Source organism: Simochromis diagramma, unplaced genomic scaffold (assembly GCF_900408965.1).
Source record: "Simochromis diagramma unplaced genomic scaffold, fSimDia1.1 OVJJ01000610.1, whole genome shotgun sequence".
Classification (NCBI taxonomy): domain Eukaryota; kingdom Metazoa; phylum Chordata; class Actinopteri; order Cichliformes; family Cichlidae; genus Simochromis; species Simochromis diagramma.
In genome coordinates, this window is record NW_024387063.1 from 525,997 (window position 1) to 552,307 (window position 26,311).

Below are 26,311 nucleotides of genomic sequence, written 5' to 3' on the forward strand. Positions count from 1 at the left end.
TGGTGAATGATGATTTTTTTTACTGCAATTATATTTCTGGTTTCACCTGTTCTTTGTTGTCTGCGCTGCCTTCAGTCTTGGATGATTCCTTGGAATTCCTCTTTTTTCTGAGGAGTGAAATGATAATGAACAAAAGAACAACACAATGACTGAAAAGTAAAAGTTTAATGCAACAGATCTGCTCACCGAATCCAGAGGAAGACAGGGAGGGATGTGACAGACAGGAGAACAGCAGCAGTTACTCCAGCAGCTTTTATCTTCTTTGCTCCTGATCAAGATCAAAGTAAAGCACTAATAGTTAATTGAGTATTCCATAACGTTCGACCTGTGTATGGTCTGAACAGTGTTGGAGTTTTAGGCTACAGAAGCCAAGTTCTTCTCCAGTGAAAAATAAAAATAGAAATCTATTTAAACACACCAGAGTAACGTGATCTCACTCTGTTAATCTCAAACAGTGTTTTATCATAAAGTTTCTCTCATGTCAGTTTCGTCTTGATGCATTCTTAATCACCCAGGAAAGTAAATCTCCAAAAGTTGATTCTGTTCATCTGGACGTAGCGTTTTGTGGGAGAAACGTTTCGTCACTCATCCAGGTGACTTCTTCAGTCTCAGCTGACTGCAGGTTTCCCCAATCTTATAAACAGTACATTTGCATAATGACTGAAACCAGCCCACTGAAGGAACAATGGGCTGGGAGGTCAGTTCCTTAATCTTAATTATGTAAATTAAGATTTGCAGCTCTGAACACCACATCCAGAACACCCTGGATTGTGTTGAGAAGGTGAGAGATGTCATTATGGAGGCAGATGAAACCATGATCTCTTACGACGTTACATCTCTCTTCACTTGCATCCCAGTCCCGGAAGCGTTGGAGGTAGTCTGTAAGAGATTACAGGATGACACCAACCTCAGCAACAGGACCCCTCTCAGCATCGACCAAGTGTGTTTGCTTTTGGAACTGTGTTTTCATGTGTGTCTTCAAGGGTCAGTTCTACAGGCAGAAACATGGGTGTGCCATGGGTTCCCCAGTTTCACCCATCGTGGCCAATTTGTACATGGAAGAAATGGAAAAGAGGGCTTTGCTATCCTACCCTGGAACACCACCAAGCCATTGGTTCAGATATGTTGATGACACCTGGGTGAAAATCAAATCTCAGGACGTACCACATTTCACGGATCACATTAACTTGGTGGACCGACACATCAAATTCACCAGGGAGGATATGAAAAGTGGCAGGTTAGCCTTCTTAGACTGTGAGATTTACATCAGGAATGGGGGACATCTAAAAGCTGACGTGTACCGTAAACCTACGCATACGGATCAGTATTTAAGGTGGAGCACAAACTGGGTGTCATTAGGACGCTACAACACAGAGCGAACACCATCCCCACTGACACAGCGGCCAGCGAGGCAGAAGAACAGCACATCAAGAAGGACCTGAGTAAATCTGGTTATCCCAGCTGGACTTTTGTCAAAGCTGGGAAGGCACCTAAAAAAGCTCCAGCTGATCCAGGAGAGAAGGACAACCGCTGCCCAAGCGAAAACCTGTAGTGATCCCATACGTGTCAGGAGTATCGGAACAGTTGAGACGCATATTTTCTAAACACCGGGTCTCTGTGGCTTTTAAATCCCAAAACACGCTGTGCCAAAAAGAATTGGTCCACCCCAAGGATCGGGTCCCCCGACACAAACAGATTAACATAGTGTACGCTGTTAAGTGCCAGGAGGATTGCAAGGATTTATACATCGGGGAAACCAAACAACCTCTGGCGAACACAGAAGAGCTACCTCGTCAGGCCAGGACTCTGCAGTCTATTTACACCTACAGGCCAGTGGACACTCTTTCAAGGATGAGGATGTACACATCCTGGACAGGAAGAACGCTGGTTTGAGCGCGGAGTCAAGGAGGCCATTTACATGAAAAGGGAAAGACCATCTCTGAATCGAGGAGGGGGCCTAAGGGTACATCTGTCAGCATCTTACACTGCTGTGATTGCAGCCATTCCCCAACTCTCTGTGAATGGTACTCGTGGCCATTGATCAGTGGGCTTTGATCAGTGGGCTTTGATCAGTGGGTTTTGGTCAGTGGTTGTTGATGAATGGTCATGAGAATTTGCATAATTATGATTAAGGAACTGACCTCCCAGCCCATTGTTCCTTCAGTGGGCTGGTTTCAGTCATTATGCAAATGTACTGTTTATAAGGTTGGGGAAACCTGCAGTCAGCTGAGACTGAAGAAGTCACCTGGATGAGTGACGAAACGTTTCTCCCACAAAACACTACGTCCAGATTAACAGAATCAACTTTTAGAGGTCTCATTTCAGTTGTCTCAATGCACTTTATACTGTAAATTAAAAAGAACATGGTTCTTGTCATCGTGATAGATAAGTTACAATGTTGATTCTTAGGACTCTTTAGCACATGAATAAGGAAAGCCTTGACAGCAGACAGTGGGACTCCTGCCATATTCTGTTTAACCACACAGGCAAGTTGAACAGTTACAGGTGCAGCCAGTATTTTATTTTTAATATATTTAAATTATCTTTGTAAATCAAGTTGCAGGCCTGGTTTTCTGAACTCATAAATAATTATTTTGAGATATTTGGCCCTCACAGGACAGACACCATACAAACATATGCTTTTAAAGATGATGATGGATTAGTGTAGATTCAAAAGAGCAAAGTTTTTAAAATCAGCTCTGGTTTAATTATCTGTAGCAACACTATGAGTCCATACAACACTGAAGAGGAAACATTTTGGCAAAATAAATACTTGTACATGTGTACATTTAGATAGTAATACAGTTCTATCTGTGCTGAGGTATTTTGACAGTGATCTGTTATTATAAATTCTAGTGCCATCCAATAATTAGCCATAGTGCATGAATGTAGATTGTGCCTGACTTTTTGACTGCACTCCTTTCTGAGTGTATCCAGTATGTAAATATAAATGATTACCTGGCACAATGGTCTGCTGTAAGGTGGAGTTATGACGTCCCAGCTTGTTCTGGGCTTCACAGTAATAACGCCCACTGTGTTCAGGTCTGAACTTGGTGACGGTGAAGTTCTGTCCAAATGCTTTTGGTAAATTTTCATCCTCCTTGTACCAGGTGTAGTTAGCTGCTGGGTTAGCATCACTGCTACAGGTCAGAGTCACTGAACTGCCCTCCACTATCTCAGCAGAGGGACTCACTGACACAGAGGGAAGCTTTGGAGCATCTGGAGGAGAAATAAGGACAATGACAACATGGTTGGTTATAAATATACTCAAGTCTTTGCAGGCTTCTCACAACAAAAATTATAAAAGGTAACATTCAGAAACCTTACTTATTTCCTTGTCAAACTTCCTTATATTGTAATAAACAGACATGATTGTGCAGTAAATCTGTTTTCACTCTTCATGATGATGAATTAAGTCTTATCTCTAAAGTTGATGTTAACTGTTCAACTTGAGATCAAAGAACTTAAAGCTTATAAATGTATTTTACTCACATTTCACATCAATGTTTCTGCTTTCAGATCTCTTTTGTCCCAGGTCATTATCAGCTGTACAGTAATACTTTCCAGAGTCAGAGGGCAGGATGGAGCTGAAAACATGTTGGTTTTGGTAACTGAGAGGGTTGATGACATCCTCCTTGTACCAGGTGTAACTAGCTGCTGGGTTAGCATCACTGCTACAGGTCAGAGTCACTGAACTGCCCTCCGCTATCTCAGCAGAGGGACTCACTGACACAGAGGGAAGCTTTGGAGCATCTGGAGGAGGAAACATAAGAATGACAACATGGTTGGTTATAAATATACTCAAGTCTTTGCAGGCTTCTCACAACAAAAATGATAAAATAATAATATGTAGAAACCTTCCTATTTCCTTGTCAAACTTCCTTATATTGTAATAAACAGACATGATTGTGCAGTAAATCTGTTTTCACTCTTCATGATGATGAATTAAGTCTTATCTCTAAAGTTGATGTTAACTGTTCAACTGAGAACAAAGAATTTAAAGCTTATAAATGTATTTTACTCACATTTCACATCAATGTTTCTGCTTTCAGATCTCTTTTGTCCCAGGCCATTATCAGCTGTACAGTAATACTTTCCAGATTGAGAAGGCCGGATGGATCTGAAAAAATGTTGTTTTCGGTACCTGAGAGGGTTGATGACATCCTCCTTGTACCAGGTGTAACTAGCTGCTGGGTTAGCATCACTGCTACAGGTCAGAGTGACTGAACTGCCCTCCACTATCTCAGCAGAGGGACTCACTGACACAGAGGGAAGCTTTGGAGCATCTGGAGGAGGAAACATAAGAATGACGATATGGTCGTAAAAAAACAAATTAAAAAAATGTATATTCTAAAAAGAAAACATTGTAAACCCCCTAAAAGAAAGGATTTTGACTAAAGTAGCATACAGACACATTCCCGTAAATAAAGAAAAATTAAATATAATTCTCTTAATGAAACAAAAAGTAGTGAACTCACACACTGTTGGAGAAGGGAATGTCTCATATCCTTTCACAGCACAGTAAAGACTGTCTACAGTATCAGATGTGTTCAGCTGTAAATATTGTTTTTCTGATGAAAGTTTGTGTCCATTCTTGTACCAGATGTAGGAAGATTGATCAGGTAGCTGACAGTTGTTGTGACATGTCAGCTCTGTCCAGTTAGAATAAGAGTTTACTGTTGATCTCCTCACATGTACCTGGAGCTGTGGATCTGGGAGTAAAAAAAACAATGACATTATATCAGAAATATCTCAACATCTGCACAAATACACATGGAAATGTTTAAAGTGAATTCCAGTCAAATATTGTTTTACCTGTAACAGTCAAAGTGACTCCAGGTGATCCAGTATATTTCCCTCCTGGATCGTTTGTTATGAGCATGAACTTGTACTCAGCTGAGTCGCTCTCTCTCAGGTCTGAGATTCTCAGAGTGCAGTCGTTGTTTTCACACTGATACTGAACTCGACCTGAATACTCTGGATCTGTTTTCAGGTCCACAGGCTCATTATCTTTGACTGTAGTGAACCAGAACATTTTCTGGATTCTTGTATTTATGTCATTTATAGTCGATAGGTATCTGAATGTGGAGTGTATTTCTGCTGTTGATCCTTTGAAGGCGCAGACCTGAGTAGAAGAGTAAGTCACCACTGTAACACAGAGCCCATTATAGAAAAATCAGAAAGCAGACTTATTTATATTCACTTTCATAGATCTGAATTGAATTTCTAAGATTCCATTTAAACATGTTTCATAGAGAAGAAGACAGAATACAGCATAATACTGTTCTTTAAAGTGTGACTAATTACTTTTTTTTTGACATTTAGTTATCACTGTACAATACCATCAACTTCAAACAATTTGTCACTACATGCATTTTTCTTTTTTCTGTATTTAAACAACTAAAATATCCATACAAAAGGAATGAAAGAAGAAAAAAAGAAAAAAAAGAAAGAAAAATAGAAAAGGAAGAAAAACAGAAAAAAAAATACAAAAGGCATGTAGGGAGTGTGTTTTTGTTTCCATTAATATAACTAATATTTCCTCCTTTCTTCTAGTAGTTAACACCGTCAAAATCAAAAAATGGCCTGCGTTTTTTAATATAGTCCATCCATTTCTTCCATCATGATACAAACAGGTCCCTCTTGTAGTTCACATCTGCGCTCATTTTTTCCATCCTGTAAATGTCCATTGTGATGTTTATCCACATGTTCATAGTTGGGCTCTCAGAAGAAAGCCATTTTTTTGTGATGGCTTTTTTGGCCATCACAAAAATTTTTTTTACACCAGCATATCAAAATATTACACCAGCATATCATAGGCCTTAATTGTGCTGCCCAATAATAATCCCTAAGAGAAGGTAAGCCCCACCCCCCTTTTCCTTTGTTAAGTTGTAAGGTTTCAAATCTAATTCAGGGCCTTTTTCCTTGCCATATGTATCTTGACAAAATTTTATCCCATTCATTAAATCGTTTCTGGTAATTTCTATTGGTAATGTTTGAAATAGATATAATAATTTAGGAAGTATTATCATTTTAATTGAGTCTATTCTCGAATATAAATCGCTATATCTTCCTTAATTTTCTTTTGTATTGTAAGTAATTTTGTTTTAATAGTTCTGTAAGTTCCTTAGGTATTATGACTCCCAGATATTTAAAGTACTCTGTTTGCCATGCTAATTGGTACTTATTTTTAATTTCTTCTGATGGAATATAGTTGTACTTAAGCAATTGTGTTTTACTCATATTAACTTTATATCCTGATAGTCGACCAAAGTATTCAAATAACTGCATTAATTTAGGTAGAGAGTTTGATGGTTGACCCAAAAATATTAAAATATCATCTGCATAGCAGGCTAATTTATGCTCCTTCTCATGGATATTAATATCTTCTACTTCTTTGTTTTGCCTTATATAGTGAGCCAATGGTTCCAGATATAACGTGAATAATAATGGTGAGCACGCACAGCCCTGCCTTGTTCCTCTTTGCAGCTTAATGCTATTTGATAGGTAGCCATTAATTTTAATCCTTGCCGTAGGGTTATCATAAAGTGCCTGTATTGTCTTAATTATTATTTCATGCAAGCCAAATCTACGCAAGACTCCATAAAGAAAGTTCCAATTAACTGAATCGAATGCTGAATCGATACTGATTACCATTGCTTCTACTTTATTCTGTCGAATATGGTTAATAATTCGTAGTGTCCGCCGTCCTTTATCTTGTATTTGGTGCTCTCGAATAAAACCTGTTTGATCATTATGAATTAGACTAGGTAAGAACTTTTGTAATCGTCTAGCCATGATAAATGTAAACATCTTATAATCTGGATTAAGAACAGATATTGGTCTATATGACGCACATTCTAATTTATCTTGTTTTCTTTTGGGATAGCAGAGATAATTGCTTCTTTCCAGCTAGAAGGTACTTGAGCCTTCTTTAAGACCCAATTCAGTGTGAGAAGCATCACTGGTATTAATTCTTCTTTTAGCTCCTTATTGCTATTCTTGGTTCCTTTTCTGTTATATCTTCAATCGAAGTTTTATTCTGTTCTTCATTCAGTACTGGTAAATCGAGAGAGTCTAAAAAAACTGTTCATTTCAACTATACTACTCTCTGTCTTATTAGCATAACGAGTCTTATAAAATGTTTCAAATGCACTCTGAACTTCTCCTAGTTTATTTTTTATTAATTTTGTCACTGGATGTTTAATTTTGTGAACTGTATTATCTGCTATTTTCTTTTTTAGTTTCCAGTCTAAAACATTCATTGCTTTAGATCCTCCCTCGTAATACCTTTGTTTAAGAAACATAAAAAATGTTTTAATTTCATATGTAGTCAAATCATTTATTTCATTTCTTGTTTTGATGATTTCCTCCAATATATCCTGTGTTGTTTTTCTTTTATGCCTTTTCTCTAATTCTTCTAACTTATTTTGCAGCTCTTCTAATTTTTTATTTCTCATCTTTTTTTTATAAGCGGATATTGCTATAATTTTCCCTCTCAGGACAGCTTTTAAAGTATCCCACAGAATAGGAGGAGACACCTCACCATTATCATTCGTTTCCATATAGAAGTGAATCTCTTTCTTAATTTGTTCTTTGAAGTGTGGATCATTCAGTAAGCTTGAATTTAATTTCCAATTATTGAGTTTTGGTTGCAGGTTTAAATCAACGGACAGGTATACTGGTGCATGGTCGCTTAAGTCTATTGCTCCAATTTCACAAGTGTTTATTCTATCTTTATTTTCCCCAAAGGTAATAAAATAATTTATTCTTGTGTATAACAAGTGCGGTGAGGAAAAATAGGTATAATGCAAGTTTCTCCATATATCAATTAGTCCCACCTCCTTCATCAATGTATTTATATTCTTAATTAATGTTTTGGTATTCTGTGCTTTTCTATTGGAAATATCTAGCTTTGGTTATAGATGTATATTTAAATCTCCTCCACCAATTAGAAAACCTACTGTCTCTGTAACCATCATGTCTATAATTTTCTTAAAGAAATAAATATCGCTTCCAGGGGGGGCATATATATTTAACAACGTAACTGAAAAAGACCCAATTACAATGAATATTGTGTCCAATAATGTCCCAAATGTCTGCGAATAGGTGAGAGAGGACAATAGTGGGATTATTTTAATCATAATTAAAAAATTATAATAACAATTTACAGGTGCAGGGAAAGCACTGCACCTCTTTCCTCTCCTGGCCACCTGACCATCTACCAGTATATCAAAAGCCAGGATGGTCCACTTGGTAAAATAAATCTGTTGGGCATTTTTCCTGGTCTTCAAACAATAATTCTGATTGCTACAGTGCTGGAAAGGACGGGCAGAAAAAGGACAAAACAGAGAGAATTGTAGAAAGACTGGCATCTTTTACTATGAATTTTAATCTAATCCCTAATTTGCAAGATTTTAACAACAAGCTATAGGATGAACATATCAAGAATTGTTATTATTATGAAAAGAAACTTACCATCTACAACCAAAATAATTTCAGTGTGATATGAATCAGGAGATAAAGGGTCCCCGTAACCACACCTGTACTGTCCCGTGTCGGACTTGGTCAGATGTCTGATGGTTGCTAGAAGTTCAAACCCAGATCCTTTTGTGTATTCAATGCTGTACCTGCCATTCTGAACTTTGTCATTAGTTGTGTCAATGAAGATATTTCCTTCTTTCTCACACGGATTCTTACAAAGGAACTTCCTCTGTGCCTGGACAGCAGTGGCACATGGAAATGAGATTTCTTCTCCCTCACTCTGTGCACGGGAGACTCTAGAGTTTTTAGCAATTTCTGTTAAATAGATGAACATCCATGAATTATATAATAAATACATAAAGTGACTGAGTTTAAATAGGACTGTATTTGGCCTGAGAGTTTATGGAGGTATGAGAGTAGGTGATTGGTTTCCCAATTTTGACTTTAGTAACTTTTAGTAGAAACTCACCATTTGAAACTCTGACCTCAAAGTCTGAGTATGAATCTGGAGCTGAAGATTTACCCAAACCAAACCGGTACATTCCTGAGTCAGACTTTCTCATATTTGTGATGGTAAAAGTCAGCCTTCCTCTTCCTGAAGCTGCATCTTTGTATTTAATGCTGAATCTGCCGCTCTGAGCTGTGGTTTCATCTGTTTTAATGAGGATGTTTTCTGCTCGCTCACATTTTTCCTTGCAGAAGAACTTTGTGTTTCCAGACACAGTGAAAAGATTATAAAGTGAAAGATCCTCTCCTTCACGTACAACCCAAATGCTGGCAGACCCAGCTGTACCTGTTGGACAAGATTTTCACTGTGAATAGCCAGCTCATTCTCAAAGCAAAACAAAAGAAAGAAAAAATATGATCTGTTGTGTATTTTCATCAGTACAACTTGTATAATAAAATATTTAGGGGGAAACTGATGGGAATATTGAGGTTACATAGAAAGGAAGCTTTAAATGTCATGAAGTAGGGCTGTGCGATATGACCAAAATCTCATATCCCGATATAAGAATTCTATCGTCCCGATAACAATATAAATCACAAAAATGTAACATTTTCTGTAAATTCTGTGAATCTCGGGCAGCTCGTCTTGCGGGAAGTGTTTCCAGCTGCGCGTCATGTAGCTGGAGCCGAGTGTTTTAACCAATGCATGAAACGATACATTTTTAGACATAAGTTTTATAACGTTTTTTTTTTGTGAGTATTTATTGCACAGCGTTCTGCGGGGAAAAGCCTGTTCTAGCGTTTGAGTCTAAGGTTTATTTTTTAGCACCTGGCGGCTCTTTTTTAATTCTCATCCAATCTGCTCTTTCACGTGATTCAGTTTATTTTGAAAAGTCTCAACAGGATCTTGAGCTTTATTGTGAAAGGTTTATATGGAACATAAACAAGCGGACACGCAATGGTGTTACCATCATTGTTGCTAACCACAACGCATAAAAACAGGTGCTTGTCCGTCTGTAATGTGGTTGTATTAAATGTAAGAGAAAGAGAGAACTTTAAGAAATTAATATAGCCACTACAGTGACCATGAAAACGATGAAAAAATATTGCCGCAAAGAGTTTATTTTGCGACACCACGAAACAAACGATAGCGTAAAATGAAACGTTCGACGTTTTTATATCATCATCCGATATATATAGTTATATTGAGGTTACATAGAAAGGAAGCTTTAAATGTCATGAAGTGTTGTGTGTGGCTGGCAGGTAGGTCAGGACTCAAATGTAAGATTATCAGGCTGGACTGAACAACAGCTTCATTGCTGGAAATTAAAAATAACTTAATCCAACTTAACTGGCAGATACTCATGGATACAAACACTGCAGGCTCTAAACAAATGACGCACAGAGCAAGATGGAGATCAAAACAACAGACAGAGTAAGGCTGTGTCCCAATTAAGAGACTGCACGCTTGAAGTACGCGCACTACGCGTACTACGTATGGTGCGTACTATAAGTACGAGAAGTGCGGAAGTGAGAGGCTTGTGAAATGGGACGGTATACGCATCGTCGCGCTGTTCAGGTTGCCTAGCAACCATGATACTAACCGCGAGACACGTTACATATAGCATTGTTTGACAGAAATGAAGGAGAAAAATGTTCTGTTGGTCATTCATTTTTGTCATGACATCACTTTGATTAGTTGAGTATCTGAGGCTGAGACCACGGGACTGTAAAACATGATTGTTGGGCTTCATTTCTGTGCTGAACAGTCATTTAAGATTAGTTAGTAAATAACAATTAGTTAATGTTGTTCATGAGACTAAAGTCAACTCACTGTGGCAATGTAAATATAATATGGCCAATATTATAGTATTGTCAGATTATTATGATATATATATATCGTGGTTGTAGGTATTGTCCGTAGTGCTGCATTAACATCATCTAGGCTTGCTTAGCATAGGGGGTCTAGCCTTAGGACCCTTACTGGATACAGACGCCCCAGGCAGGAATCGAACTTGCGATCCTGTGTTCCAAAGGTGTGTAGTCTAACCACTACGCTATCCAGCTGAATGGTAAGAACAAGATCCGGGCCATCAACACGTACGCCCTGCCCGTGATCAGGTACCCTGCTGGGGTAATAGGCTGGCCAAAGGAGGAGATAGAAGCCACTGACATAAAGACAAGAAAGCTCCTTACCATGCATGGAGGGTTTCACCCCAAGTCCAGCACCCTGAGGCTGTACGCTAAGCGGAAGGAAGGGGGCCGGGGACTGGTGAGTGTCAGCACCACAGTCCAGGATGAGACAACGAACATCCAAGAATACATTGGGAAGATGGCCCCAACTGACCGAGTGCTCAGTGAATACCTCAGGCAGCAGAAACCCAAGAAAGAGGAGGGAGACGAGGAACCATCATGGAAGGACAGGCCCCTGCACGGTATGTACCACCGGCAGATAGAGGAGGTGGCTGATATCCAGAAATCCTACCAGTGGCTGGACAAAGCTGGACTGAAAGACAGCACAGAGGCACTAATCATGGCAGCACAAGAACAAGCTCTGAGTACAAGATCCATAGACGCTGGGGTCTATCACACCAGGCAAGACCCCAGGTGCAGGCTGTGTAAAGATGCCCCAGAGACAATCCAGCACATAACAGCAGGGTGCAAGATGCTAGCAGGCAAGGCATACATGGAACGCCATAACCAAGTGGCCGGCATAGTGTACAGGAACATCTGTGCCGAGTATAACCTGGAAGTCCCGAGGTCAAAATGGGAGATGCCCCCAAGGGTGGTGGAGAATGACCGAGCTAAGATCCTGTGGGACTTCCAGATACAGATGGACAAAATGGTGGTAGCTAACCAACCGGACATAGTGGTGGTAGACAAACAGAAGAAGACGGCCGTAGTGATCGATGTAGCGGTTCCGAATGACAGCAATATCAGGAAGAAGGAACACGAGAAGCTGGAGAAATACCAAGGGCTCAGAGAAGAGCTCGAGAGGATGTGGAGGGTGAAGGTAACAGTGGTGCGGTGACTCCCAAGCTAGGCGATTGGCTCCAGCAGATCCCGGGAACAACATCGGAGATCTCTGTCCAGAAGAGCGCAGTCCTGGGAACAGCTAAGATACTGCGCAGGACCCTCAAGCTCCCAGGCCTCTGGTAGAGGACCCAAGCTTGAAGGCAAGGCAAGGCAAGGCAAGTTTATTTGTATAGCACAATTCAACAACAAGGTGATTCAAAGTGCTTTACAGAGACATTAGAAACAAAGACAAATAAAAAGCATGATTTAAAATTGATTAAAACAAGCAAACAAACTAACTAACTAACAACAAACAAAACAGTATATAAAATCAAAACAGATAAAATCAGAACAATAGATAAAATCAGTAGTTAAATGTAAGTTTTGAAATTTAAGCTTAAAAGTGTGGATTTGGTGCTTTATTCAAATGCAGCTGAGAACAGGTGAGTCTTCAACCTGGATTTAAATAAACTGAGTGTTTCAGCTGATCTGAGGCTTTCTGGGAGTTTGTTCCAGATATAAGGAGCATAAAAGCTGAATGCAGCTTCTCCGTGTCTGGTTCTGACTCTGGGAACTGATAAAAGACCAGATCCAGATGACCTGAGGGATCTGGAAGGTTCATACTGGGTCAGGAGGTCACTGATGTATTTTGGTCCTAAACCATTCAGAGCTTTATAGACCAGCATCAGAACTTTAAAGTCTATCCTCTGACGGACAGGCAGCCAGTGTAAAGACCTCAGAGCTGGACTGATGTGGTCCACTTTTTTGGTCTTAGTGAGGACTCGAGCAGCAGAGTTCTGAATGAGCTGTAGTTGTCTGACTGATTTTTTTAGGTAGACCTGTAAAGATGCTGTTACAGTAATCAAGCCTACTAAAGATGAATGCATGGACTAGTTTTTCCAGGTCCTGTTGAGACATCAGATCTTTTATCCTTGAAATATTCTTGAGGTGATAGTAAGCTGACTTTGTTATTGTCTTAATGTGTTTTTCTAAGTTTAGGTCTGCATCCATCACTACACCCAAATTTCTCGCCTGGTTTGTGGTTTTTAGGTGTATAGATTGAAGTTCTCTGGTGACCTGTAATCGTTTTTCTTTGGCGCCAAAGACTATTACCTCAGTTTTGTTTTTGTTTAGCTGGAGAAAATTGTGGCACAGCCAGTCATTAATTTCTTCAATGCATTTACCAAGAGCCTGTACAGGGCCTTGGTCTCCTGGTGACATTGTGATATATATTTGTGTGTCATCTGCATAGCTGTGGTAGTTTATTTTGTTGTTCTTTATAATCTGTGCCAGTGGGAGCATGTAAATGTTAAACAGAAGGGGTCCCAAGATGGAACCTTGGGGAACTCCACATGTGATACTTGTCTGCTCAGATGTGAAGTTACCTATTCCATCCATCCATCCATCCATCCATCCATCCATCTTCATCCGCTTTATCCGGGGCCGGGTCGCGGGGGCAGCAGCCTAAGCAAAGAGGCCCAGACCTCCCTCTCCCCAGCCACCTCCTCCAGCTTATCCGGGGGAATACCAAGGCGTTCCCAGCCGAGAGATATAATCTCTCCAGCGTGTCCTGGGTCTGCCCCGGGGCCTCCTCCCGGTGGGACATGCCTGGAACACCTCACCCAGGAGGCGCCCAGGGGGCATCCTTGTCAGATGCCCGAACCACCTCAGCTGGCTCCTTTCGATGTGGAGCAGCAGCGGCTCTACTCTGAGCCCCTCCCGGATGGCCGAACTTCTCACCCTATCTCTAAGGGAGAGGCCAGCCACCCTTCGGAGGAAGCTCATTTCTGCCGCTTGTATCCGCGATCTCGTTCTTTCGGTCACTACCCACAGCTCGTGGCCATAGGTGAGGGTAGGGACGTAGATCGACCGGTAAATTGAGAGCTTCGCTTTTACACTCAGCTCCCTCTTCACCACGACGGACCGGTGCAGCGTCTGCATTACTGCAGCTGCAGCCCCAATCCGTCTGTTGATCTCCGGCTCCCTTCTCCCATCACTCGCGAACAAGACCCCGAGATACTTGAACTCCTCCACTTGGGACAGGAACTCATCCCCGACCCGGAGTGGGCACTCCACCCTTTTCCGGCTGAGAACCATGGCCTCAGATTTGGAGGTGCTCATTCCCGCTGCTTCACACTCGGCTGCGAACCGTTCCAGTGCGAGCTGGAGGCCCTCACCCGATGAAGCCAACAGAACCACATCATCTGCAAAAATCAGAGATGAGATTCTGAGGCCACCAAAGCGAAAGCCCTCCGCCACTTGGCTGCGCCTAGAAATCCTGTCCATAAAAATTATGAACAGAACCGGAGACAAAGGGCAGCCCTGGCGGAGCCCATCACCCACCGGGAACGAGTCCGACTTATTGCCGGCAATGCGAACCAAGCTCTTGCAATGGTTGTATAGGGATCGAATGGCCCGTAGCAATGGGCCAGACACCCCATACTCCCGCAACACCTCCCACAGGACACCCCGAGGGACACGGTCGAATGCCTTCTCCAAGTCCACAAAACACATGTAGACTGGTTGGGCAAACTCCCATGTACCCTCAAGCATCCTGGAGAGGATAAAGAGCTGGTCCAGTGTTCCGCGACCAGGACGAAAACCACATTGTTCCTCCTGTATCCGAGGTTCGACTAGCGGACGAACTCTCCTTTCCAGCACCCTGGCATAGACTTTCCCAGGGAGGCTGAGGAGTGTGATCCCCCTGTAGTTGGAACACACCCTCCGGTCCCCCTTCTTAAAGATGGGGACCACCACCCCGGTCTGCCAGTCCACAGGTACTGCCCCTGATCTCCACGCAACATTGCAGAGGCGTGTCAACCAGGACAGCCCTACAACGTCCAGAGCCTTCAGGAACTCGGGGCGGACCTCATCAACACCAGGGAGTTGTTTAACTGCCTCAGTGACCTCGCCCCCGGAAATTGGCGGGTCATTCCCCTCATCCCCAGACTCTGCTTCCTCCTCGGAAGACGTGTCAGTGGGATTAAGGAGGTCCTCGAAGTATTCCTTCCACCGCCTGACAATTTTCTCAGTCGACGTCAGCAGCGCTCCGCCAGCACTATACACAGTGCAGGTAGAGCACCGCTTTACCCTCCTGAGACGCCTGACGGTTTGCCAGAATCTCTTCGAGGCAGTCCGAAAGTCTTTTTCCATGGCCTCTCCGAACTCCTCCCACACCCGAGTTTTTGCTTCAGCCACTGCCTGAGCCGCATTCCGCTTGGCCTGTCGATACCTGTTGGCTGCCTCCGGAGTCCCACAGGCTCTCCTCCTTGAATCGCTACCTTATCGTGGTGGAGGGGTTTGTGTGTCCCAGGGATCCCAGGGGCTATGTTGTCTGGGGGCTTTTGCCCCCTGGTAGGGTCTCCCATGGCAAATTGGCCCTGGGTGAGGGACCAGACAAAGAGCGATTCAGAAGACCCTTATGAAAAGGATACCGAGGGAACAGTTTACCCTGCCCGGGATAGGGTTACCGGGGCCCCGCCCTGGAGCCAGGCCCGGGGAGGGTGCCCGAGGGCGAGCGTCTGGTGGCCGGGCCTTAGTCCATGGGGCCCGGCCGGGCACAGCCCGAAGAGGAGACATGGGCCCATCCTCCCGCAGGCCCACCACCCGCAGGAGGCGCCATAGGGGTCGGGTGCATTGTGTGCCGGGTGGCGGCCAGGAGCGGAGGCCCTGGCGGACTGACCCCAGGCTGCCAAGACTGGCAATAGGGACATGGAATGTCACCTCTCCGGTGGGTAAGGAGCCTGAGTTAGTGCGTGAGGTTGAGAGGTACCGGCTAGATATAGTCAGGCTCACCTCTACGCATGGCTTGGGTTCTGGAACCAGTCTCCTGGAGAGGGGCTGGACTCTGTCTCAGTCTGGAGTTGCCCCTGGTGAGAGGCGGCGGGCTGGGGTGGGTATTCTAATATCCCCTCGGCTTGCTGCTGGTACGTTGGGGTTTTTCCCGGTGGACGAGAGGGTTTGTTCCCTGCGCCCTGTCATCTGCGCTTATGCGCCGAGTGGCAGTTCAGAGTACCCAGCCTTCTTAGAGTCCCTGGGGGGTGGGGGGGGGGGTGCTGGAGGGTGCTCCACCTGGAGACTCTGTTGTCCTGCTGGGAGACTTCAATGCTCACGTGGGTAACGACAGCGAGACCTGGAGGGGCGTGATTGGGAGGAACGGCCTCCCTGATCTGAACCCGAGCGGTGCTTTGTTATTGGACTTCTGTGCTAATCACAGTTTGGCCATAACGAACACCCTGTTCGAACATAAGAGTGTCCATAAGTGCACGTGGCACCAGGACGCTCTAGGCCGTAGGTCGATGATCGATTTTGTAAACGTATCAGCAGACCTGCGACCATATGTTCTGGACACTCGGGTAAAGAGAGGGGCTGAGCTGTCAACTGATCACCACCTGGTGGTGAGTTGGATCAGGTGGCGGGGGAGGACGCTGGACAGACCTGGTGCACCTAAACGCGTAGTGAGGGTGTGCTGGGAACATCTAGCAGAGGCCCCAGTCCGCGAGATCTTCAACGCACACCTCCGGCAGAGCTTCAACAGCATTCCGAGGGAGACTGGGGACATTGAGTCCGAATGGACCATGTTCAGCGTCTCCATTGCCGAAGCTGCTGCATTGAGCTGCGTCCGCAATGTGGAAGTTACCTATTGATACAAAGTATTTCCTGTTTTCTAAGTATGTTTTGAACCAGTTTAGTACAGTTCCTGAAAGACCTGCCCAGTTCTCCAGTCGTTTGAGTAATATGTTGTGGTCAACTGTATCAAATGCTGCACTGAGATCCAGTAAAACTAAGACTGACATTTTTCCACTGTCTGTATTCAGACATATGTCATTGAACACCTTGGTCAGTGCTGTGATTCTGTCTAAAACCTGACTGGAAGGCATCATAGCAGTTATTCAGTTATTCTTGACAATAAAAATAAGAATACCAATATTAAACAGAGAGATCACAACTATAATAACCAGAAAGAAAAAAGAGAGAAAGAGAGGAAAAAAAATAATAAAATAAATAATGCATTTTTATAATAAAAAAAATGTTAAAAGATTCAGCTCCTTTTGTAAAGGATGTTGCTTTTTTAAAAACTACTTCAAAGGAGAAACTATTTTCTACCAGTAAATACTGAAGTTGAACTAATAATATATTCCAAACTAAGTTGTGTGTATGTGTGTATATATGGATACAGAGAGAGAAAGAGAATTTGTGCATCTATACAAGTAAATGGCCTGTATTTATATAGCACTTTAGTCCCTAAAGTGGATAATGAGATTGTGGTAATCACTTTTCCATGAATGTTCAGTGCTATATTTTGAGCTTTTGTGCTATACAGTTTATCATCCTACATTTTAAAGATAATAAAAACCCAAATCACAATAAGCTGGGACAGTGTGGAAAAACAAATAAAAGAAGAAAGTACTGATTTCTAGATATACTTTGACTTATAATTCATTGCAGACAATTTGAACACAAAAAATGTCATGTTTTGTCTGATCAGCTTCTTTCATTTGTACATATACATCCATTCCGGTCACTCAGACCTGCAACACATTCCAATAAAGGTTGAGACAGGAGCAATTTAGGGCTAGTAATCAGTTAAATTGGATAAATAATGAATTGATTTGAAACAGGTGATGTCAACAGGTGATTGTACTTATGATTTGGTTCAAAAGCAGCATCCAGGAAAGGTCTAGTCCTTTAGGAGCAAAGATGGGCCGAGGATCGCCAGTTTGCCGACAAATATCAAATCAAATCAAATCAAATCACTTTTATTGTCACATCACATGTGCAGGTACATTGGTACAGCACATGTGAGTGAAATTCTTGTGTGCGAGCTTCACAAGCAACAGAGTTGTGCAAAATACAATAATGTAAACAAGCAAAATACAAGAATGGCTACATCTGAAACTAATAAATATATGTACAATATATAATAGTATATGCATTTCTGGATGTGTATACTAAATATTTTTCTACGTGTGTGTGTGTGTGTGTGTGTGTGTGTGTGTGTGTGTGTGTGTGTGTGTGTGTGTGTGTACACATATTTTACAAATTAAATAGAGTAAACAATAAATAAAATATATAAAAATATACAGATACGTGAGAATACGTGAGAAAATAATCAAAATGTGTAAAACATAATGTTCCTCAAAGAAAGAAATGAAAAGATTTAGACATTTTCAACAGTGCATAACATAATTAAAAGATTGAAGCAATCTGGAGGAATTTCAGTGCGTAAAGAACAAGGGCAAAACCCAAAGCTGAACAACCGTGATCTCTGATCCCTCAGGCGTGTAGGATTAAAGAAATTATTTTACTGCTACTGTTCATAAGTAAGTAAGTAAGTAAACTTTATTTATTAAGCGCTTTTCACAGACAGACAATCACAAAGCGCTGTACACAAATATTAAAATAAACAATAAAATCAATAGACATTATATACAATGTAAAAGATCAAATGTAAAAAATATAAAATAAGTAGATCAACAAAAGGCTTGTTTGAACAGAAGAGTTCTTAACTGTTTTTTAAAAGAATCCACAGAGTCAAGCAAACGTAAATGTAGTGGTAAACTGTTCCACAGCCTTGGTGCAACAAACTGAAAGGCTCTGTCCCCTTTTGTCTTCAGTCGTGTACGGGGAACAACTAAGAGACTCTGAGTCTGTGAGCGGTGATGACGAGCAGCAGTGTATTTTATAAGAAGCTTGGATAAGTAATCCGGAGCCTGGCCATTTAGTGCTCTGTCTGTTAAAACAAGAATTTTAAAGCGGATTCTAAACTCTATTGGGAGCCAATGTAAAGAATATAAGATGGGAGTGATGTGAACACGCTTGGTAGAGCGAGTTAGTAGTCTGGCTGCTGTGTTTTGCATTGTCTGGAGGCGAGAGAGAAATGATTTATCCAAGCTAGTAAAAAGGGAATTACAGTAATCTAAGCGTGATGACACAAATGCATGAATGAGTTTTTCCAGTTCAGCTGAGGAAACCATACAGTATGTCGCAGTTTAGACATGTTTCTTAAATGATAGAAACAGGAACGAGACAAAGATTTTACATGAGAGTCAAGGCCCAGAGAAGAGTCAAATATTACTCCAAGATTTTGAATATTTGACTTGACAGATGGACAGAAAGAGGCAAGAACCCGACTGATTTTAGAATGTAGCTCAGGAGGAGCTATGATCATGGTCTCGGTCTTGTTAGTATTTAGAACAAGGTAGTTGCTTGAAAGCCAATCGGAAACCTGGGTTAAGCACTGGACTAAGGTGGACAGTGTTAGGTTTTGTATTGTTCATTGTCATTTATGCTTAGAAATATTTAACCATATATGCTTAGAGGTGTATAATCATTTGTAGATTGAAAGAATGTCTCACCCTAGGAGGTCTGTAACAACTCTGTGTAGCATGAAGAGGGGGGTGCGTTCACTCCTCTCTAGAGTGTTCTGGCATAGATCACACACCTCCTAGGAGAGGCCGTATCTTCTCTTGCTGATATATGGTTTAGCAAACACACGTATATCTGTTTAAGTATAAGAGCCTTTTGTTCAGATGGACCCGATAGACTCTTCACAGGGTCACATCTTGACCTCACACAAATCACACACACACACATACACAGTATTCTTTGTTCACATGTATACCTATGTAAGATGTTATATGTTAATGACCCTATGCATATTCATGTAACCACAATAAAAGGAGTGCTATGGGGGACCTGGCTGAGAGTCTGACGGAGGTCAAGTGGTGGAACGACACTTGGCTCCAGGCAGGTCTCCCTCATGCATGAGTAACATGAAGAACTTTGCCTACTTTGTGTCTTGCTTGCTGTGTAATTATATTGTCCTCAACGTTCCAGCGGATAGGTTCAAGCTACAAACCTATCAGACAGCCTATCCAGCTGGTGAGGCTTAAAGGACATATGGAGCTGAATGTCATCAGCATAAAAATGATAAGACAGGTCGCTAAAAGATTGAATGATACCAGCTAAAGGAAGCATATAAAAAGAAAATAGTAATGGACCTAAAACTGAACCCTGTGGGACCCCACAGGTCAGGGCAGCAATGTCAGAGGTGAACCTGTCAGTCCTAACAGAAAAGTAGGAAGAAAACCAGTCTAGGGCAGAGCCAGATATACCAGCCAAAACCTTGAGCCTGTTAAGTAGGATTTTGTGGTCGATGGTGTCAAAGGCTGCACTAAGATCAAGCAAAATGATCACAGAACAGTTCCCTGCGTCAGATGCCATTAATAGATCATTATAGACTCTTAAGAGAGCGGTCTCTGTAGAGTGCTGCTTTTGAAAGCCAGACTAAAAAGGGTCAAGAATCTGTAATTTACATAATAGAGACCTGAACTGATTTTCAACAATTTTTTCAAGTAATTTACTTACAAATGGCAATTTTGAAATAGGTCGGTAATTACTAGCAGAGCTAGGATCAAGATTCTGTTTTTTTAACAGAGGAGTTACCTCAGCATGTTTAAAATAAGATGGAACACAGCCTTGCCTCAGTGAACTGTTGATGATGGATAGTAATGTGGGACCAATGCTGGTGGTAGACCCGGACAGGACAGAGTGAGGTAATATATCTACAGAGCATGATGAGGATTTCATTTTACCTAAAACTATATGTAACAAGTGTCACCTAGCAGTTTGTTGCTCTCTGCCAGGTGATTGGCTGAAGAGCTGTGAAAAGGTAGTGGGTGTGTGGGGTGAAGTCAGCGCTCTTCTGTGGAAAAAACCAGAGGCAATTAATTCACTCAGGTGCGAGTGGGTATACTGTCGGTAAGAGACTTTTGCCATTTTTGTTTGGATCGTTTGCTATTGCATGTGCCTATTTTTAATGTGTCATTGGACTTTTTTAGTGTGACCACGAATTTTAATAGAAGAATTGATCAAGCCCTAGATCGACTGCGCACAGGGAAACTGATCAATATTGTAGGTATATTGAGTGTTTGTTTTAGCTTCATGATTTTGAATGGTTTTATAAAATTGCTATTTTATTGGGTAATATTTTAATTGATAATGTTGTTTGTTTTTCAGCTGTGCTGTCTTTGCTGTCCTTTTTTCGTTCTTTTGATTGATTTGTAATTTTGTTTTGGTTAGTCCGTCCAGCCGTAAAGGCGGTTATTGATTGAGAGTGAGTTGTGTAAGGGCGGACTAACCTCCCTTTTGTTTTTTTTGTTTAATTGTTTGTGCCACTTCCCTTTTTCTCCCAGATCACAGGCCATACATAGCACTGATTCCCAGCTGCGCTGAGACCCGAATTGTTTGCAGTGTGTGCCACGATTGCAGTGTCGCTAAGCGGGGTGTGACGGGTTGCAGTGTTGTTATTTTCGCACAGTTTGTGTGGTAAGTCTCATGTGCAGCTGGGATATCAGCAGGATGTGTTGTAAGTCCTGTCTGGAAATGACTGGGAATTATTATGTCTAACTCATGTAATAAATAAACGATCAATTTATTTCTTTGCCCCGTTTACTCATCCCTTGTCCTCGGTTACATATAATTAAGTCATTTAGTGTGATTGGAGAAAAGGAGGTAAATGATCCAAGACAGCAAGGGGTATCTTCATAAGGGGAGGCACTTGAGAAAATTTTGGATTTCAAGTCCATCACCTTATTTACAAAGTAATTAAGGAAAGTATTACAATCTTCATCAGAAAGCAACAGAGCATGCTGGGTTGGAGGAGAAACAATACTGTTGATGGTATCAAATAGAATTCTTGAATTATTTTTATGATGATTTATAAGATTATTGAAGTAAGAGGATCTGGCCTCTTTGACTGATTCACTATATAGGTAAAGTAGTTCTTTAAAGTGCTCACGATGGACAGTCAGACCGGTGGACTTCCACAGACGCTCTGCCTTCCGATAGGAGCGTCGAAAACCACAAGTCAGATTATTTAACCATGGTGTCCGGGAACTAACAGAGCAATAACTGGTTTTGAGAGGAGCAACCCGATTTAGAATGGCAAGACAGTGTTCATTAAAAGAATTAGTTAGAAGCTCAACCTCGTTAGAGGAACTTTTAAAATTAAAAAGAGAGGAAAATTCAGAAATTATAGAGTTGTTAATAAAGCGCCTGCGCCTAGTAGAACCTTGAGTATGGGACTCTAAATTAACAGATACAGTAAAAGAGACTGACTTATGGTCACTAAAAACAACTTCATTTAAATTCATGTGGTCAAGGGAAACACCATAGGTGAAGACCAAGTCCAGAGTGTGCCCAGCCGTATGAGTAGGCCCTGCTACATCAAAGTTGAAAGAGTCCATAATGCTCAGAAACTCCTTAGTGGTACTGTTTGTTGAGTCATCCACATGAATGTTGAAATCTCCAACAATGATAACCTTGCCCATTTTAATAGTGGAAGTTAAAAAGTCTTGTAGGTCTGACACAAAAGACACAGCAGACCCAGGTGGACGATAAATTAAAATGCTCTATATGGGCTGTTCTCTTCCAATTTTTATCATAAGCATCTCAAAAAAGTTGTAGCAGCCTGAAGAAATCATCTGGCATAAAAAAGTCTTTTTAAAAATTACCGCTGTTCCACCCCCTCGTCCAGATATCCGAGGTGCACAGAGAAATGAGCAGTCAGCAGGACAAAGCTCTAAAAGATGTGAGATTTCATTCTCACGTTGCCACGTCTCAGAGATAAACATGAAGTCAAGCTTCTCAGAGCAGAACAAGTCATTTAAAATATAAGACTTATTGGCGATTGAGCGGGCATTAATTAACATCCATTTAAGGCTGCGACTCACCAGGACAGGGGTAGAGTTTCCAAGGACAGAGTCCGCGCTATGCGGTAAGCCGCGCAGCAAAACAGGGTTCCTGCCGAGATGAGGCTTGGCTTTCCATGCTTTCAGATGACAGCCTGGGTGGTAAACATAGTGGGTTGTGGGGATTAATCCAGTTCCGACAAGTTTCAGCCGAATCTCACCGGTAGCAACCCAGGAATAGAGCCCCCGAAGGTCCATCTCTTTCCGAAGACGACGGAGCAGGACGTGAAGGCCGGCTCGCTTCCCCCGCTTTCTCCGACGAGGCCGCTGAAGCAAAAATGAGCTAACCAGCAAGAGTGGAGGTAGACCTGGTGCTGCGTCACGCTCTAACGGCGGTAGGAAAACAGCCTCGTTTCGTTGACTCTGAAAGCTATCCATTGCAGATTTGATCGCTAACAACGCATGACGATCATAAATCCGAAGGGAGGTGACACCAGAAAAAACTGTAACAAAAACACTTGCATAGCATATAAAATAAACAAACACACGGGCGAAGGCAGCGGCATAGCCAAACACAGGCGCCATCTTGACCCGTAACCATCATCTTTATCATTGCATTAATCATCATTTCATCAAAGTATTTATTGAAGCTGTTGGCATTATGTTATAATTTGTATTACAGGTGTTATCATAATCACATTAACCTTTATTACAGGTGCAGTTATAACCACTTTAAACTGTTGAGTTTAAATTTATAATCTTAAATGCTTATATGCTGATTATATTGGGTTATATAAGAAGGGCCCAACTCTGAGTACAGTCTGTGCCAAAAGTCTTGACAGGAAATTGCATGTTTTTGCAGAGCATGCTTTTGCACCCAGAAAGGGAAACTAAGCAGAGTGTAAGTGACGTGGAGCTTAGAAGGTTAATCTTACAGTAAAAATAGTAGCTGAGCAAAGGCCTGAGTATATTCAGCAACCTGCTGCGTTTGAGTTTGCTTGGTAACAGATGACTCAGAATAAGTCAGGAAGTGTACTTTTAAAATGTCTTTGTTTCCTCTGTAAAGTGTGCATTTTTTGGTTGTTATTTTGAGGAGCTGTCTGGATGAGGCTATTTGAATAACCAGGTTATTCATTATTATCTTTTATTCGTTTATATTCTTTTTTATTAAGCTTTGAGTAGTGGCATTTAATTAAAGCATTTATTCAATATATACATATATAGTTTTAGTTAGATTGTTACACATATGAAAGTGGCCTCTGTCTGGTTGTGAGTTTTAGTAGGCGAGGTGAGAGGTGAAACAGAGTGCCTGCAGAATTGGCAGTTTTGTTGCAGAGCATGCATCTGAGGTTTTGGAGAAGCAAGAGCGAGATGAGCTACAGGAAGCACGTGGCTTGGAGGCGAAGAAAATGTTCTTTTCAAACTGTGTTAAAAGTCGTTAACAGAACATTTGTGGTTTTAAGTTATGCCTGTGATGTATCTGCTTGACGCATGAGGGGGCGTCATAAATAATACCCTGATGCTATAAAAACAACTGCTTCTGTATTATTTTTGCGGAGATTGACGCTGAGTGTGTGACAGTGTTCATCTCCCCACACGTGTGTTCATTAAAATCATCGTTTGACCTAACCCTCCTGGACCAGTGTTGTGATTTTGAATCCCTCCTGTATCCCTCTTTAATATTTGAACCCTTAACAGGCGGCACTGCATCAAAAATCGTCATTCATCTTTGAGCGATATCACCACATGGGCTCAGCATTACTTTGGCAAACCTTTGTCAAGTACCACATGTAGTTACATACACAAGTCCCAGTTGAAACTGTACTGTGCCAAAAGGAAGCCCTATGTTAACAGTGTCCAGAAGCACCGTCAACTTCTCTGGGCTCAGAGGCATCTGGGATGGGAAATGTGGTCAGATGAATCAGTATTTCATGTATTGTTTGGGAGAAATGGACCAAAGAAGAAAAGGCTCATCCAGACTGTTACCAGCAATAAGTCCAAATACCAGGTCTGTCAACAGTGTGGAATCTGTATCAGTGCCCTTGGTAAAGGTAACTTGCATTTCTTTGATGGCACCATCACAGAGATTTTGGAGGACAACATGCTGCCTCCAAGAAGACATCTTTTCCAGGGAAGGCCATATTTCAACAAGACAATGCCAAATCACATTCTACACACAGGCCCGACATGTCTCCAATAGAGAATGTGTGTCGCATTTTGAAGCGCAAAATGTGACAACAAAGATCCCGTACTGTTGCCCACCTTAAGACTTGTTTGCAGAAGAATGGGAAAAAGTTACACCTGAAACACTTCATTACTTGGTGTCTTCAATCCCTAAACGTTGTTTAAGTGTTGTGTAAATGCTTTACTGTTCCAATGTTTGTTTGTTGTTTTACAATGTGTGGCAAGAAACAAAATTGGAATATTGTTTTCAGTTTCATATTCATAACATACCGTCCTAACTTTTTCTGTTTTGTCTTTCTTTTCTTTTAAGAAAATAGTGGTTGTACAAATATTTTTCCCGTATCACTTCTGTTTATTTTAGAATAAATACTGTAAAGTAGACCTACCTGTTAAACTGAGAAGGACAAGAAGTGCACAGGTTGCAGCAATTAAACTCATAGCTGTTCCTCTCATCTCAATAAAACATAACTGTTGGTTGATAATGTGTATTTGAAGTAAACGAGTCCCAGCAACACCTTTAAATACAATCCACAATGGAGCTGTCTTCAATGAGCTGGAAAAAAAATTGGCTTTTTCCTGAGGCATGTAATTAAAAGCAGAAACTGTTAATACACACTGGACTGTAGCCTCTGTACATGTGAATAATTCTGAAAGGGCTCACAATTGTTTAAGAACAACCAACGTCAAGTCTGAGGAGCAAAATAACGAACATGTTTACAATCCTGGTCTAACGCTATGATGAGGAATGGAGAGATGAACCGGTTTTTAATTAATGTAGTTAAGTCTTTGTTTGATGAGTCAGCCAAGAATCCAGTGGGAACCAGGCCTTGAATGGCCTCGCCCTTCAGAGGATCTCATAGCTCCAGGATAAACTAACTCACCCATACACACAGTGATACATATACCAAGTAAGGGGATACTAAGATTAAATAGAGAGAAATGCAGAGAAGAAAAATGCATTGGCTATCACTTAATGTACCACAGACAAGTTTTAAATAAACACGATTTGCTGTTATGTATCACAGTATGTCCTGCTTTGAACTTTTATCTTCTGTGTGAACTGATGTCAGTTGTAAAAGTAAAGTAAATCTTGCAGGCTTTATTTAATCACGTCCTTCTGACTCATGTGAATAATTTTTCTTCCCTTTTTGTTCTTTTCATCTTTTTGTTTGTTAATCTTATACAAAGAGTCCTCCCACTCCTTTCACAAGGTCACACCCTTCATCCTTGAAAAGCAGGAGCAGCTGAAGAAGGGCACACTACCCTTGCTGATGTAAGTAGTGCCATCTGCAGGCTAACAGCTCTATAAAATACTGACTCCAGTGTGTTTATAAGCTAAAAGTAGATTTAATAAATTGGATTAATTAATAATCTTGATGACATAGTAATCCATATTTACTTAACAGTATTATGAGAGAGTGAAGAAATGTCTGCATGACTGAAATTGTACAGTTTGAAATACTACTTTTTGATTTTGACAAGCAGAA

At 41.5% G+C, this 26,311-nt stretch overlaps 1 protein-coding gene across 3 annotated transcripts in view; it reads right to left on the reverse strand.

Moving 5' to 3' along the window:
• Window positions 1-25,547, reverse strand: part of LOC120742080 (B-cell receptor CD22-like) — a 61,566-nt gene extending 36,019 nt beyond the window's left edge. Inside the window, exons 1-10 of one of the 3 annotated variants that reach the window (XM_040045229.1) lie at window positions 25,211-25,547; window positions 8,954-9,277; window positions 8,479-8,799; window positions 4,816-5,148; window positions 4,479-4,712; window positions 4,026-4,286; window positions 3,493-3,753; window positions 2,959-3,219; window positions 187-268; window positions 47-107 (exon numbers count right to left, since the gene is read on the reverse strand). In XM_040045229.1, the coding sequence (XP_039901163.1) occupies window positions 47-107; window positions 187-268; window positions 2,959-3,219; window positions 3,493-3,753; window positions 4,026-4,286; window positions 4,479-4,712; window positions 4,816-5,148; window positions 8,479-8,799; window positions 8,954-9,277; window positions 25,211-25,409 (2,337 nt within the window). In that variant the 5' untranslated portion in view covers window positions 25,410-25,547. The remainder of the gene's footprint in view (window positions 1-46; window positions 108-186; window positions 269-2,958; window positions 3,220-3,492; window positions 3,754-4,025; window positions 4,287-4,478; window positions 4,713-4,815; window positions 5,149-8,478; window positions 8,800-8,953; window positions 9,278-25,210) is intronic. The other 2 variants (XM_040045228.1, XM_040045227.1) reach the window with 2 other exon arrangements.
• Between the last annotated feature and the right edge of the window lie 764 nt (window positions 25,548-26,311).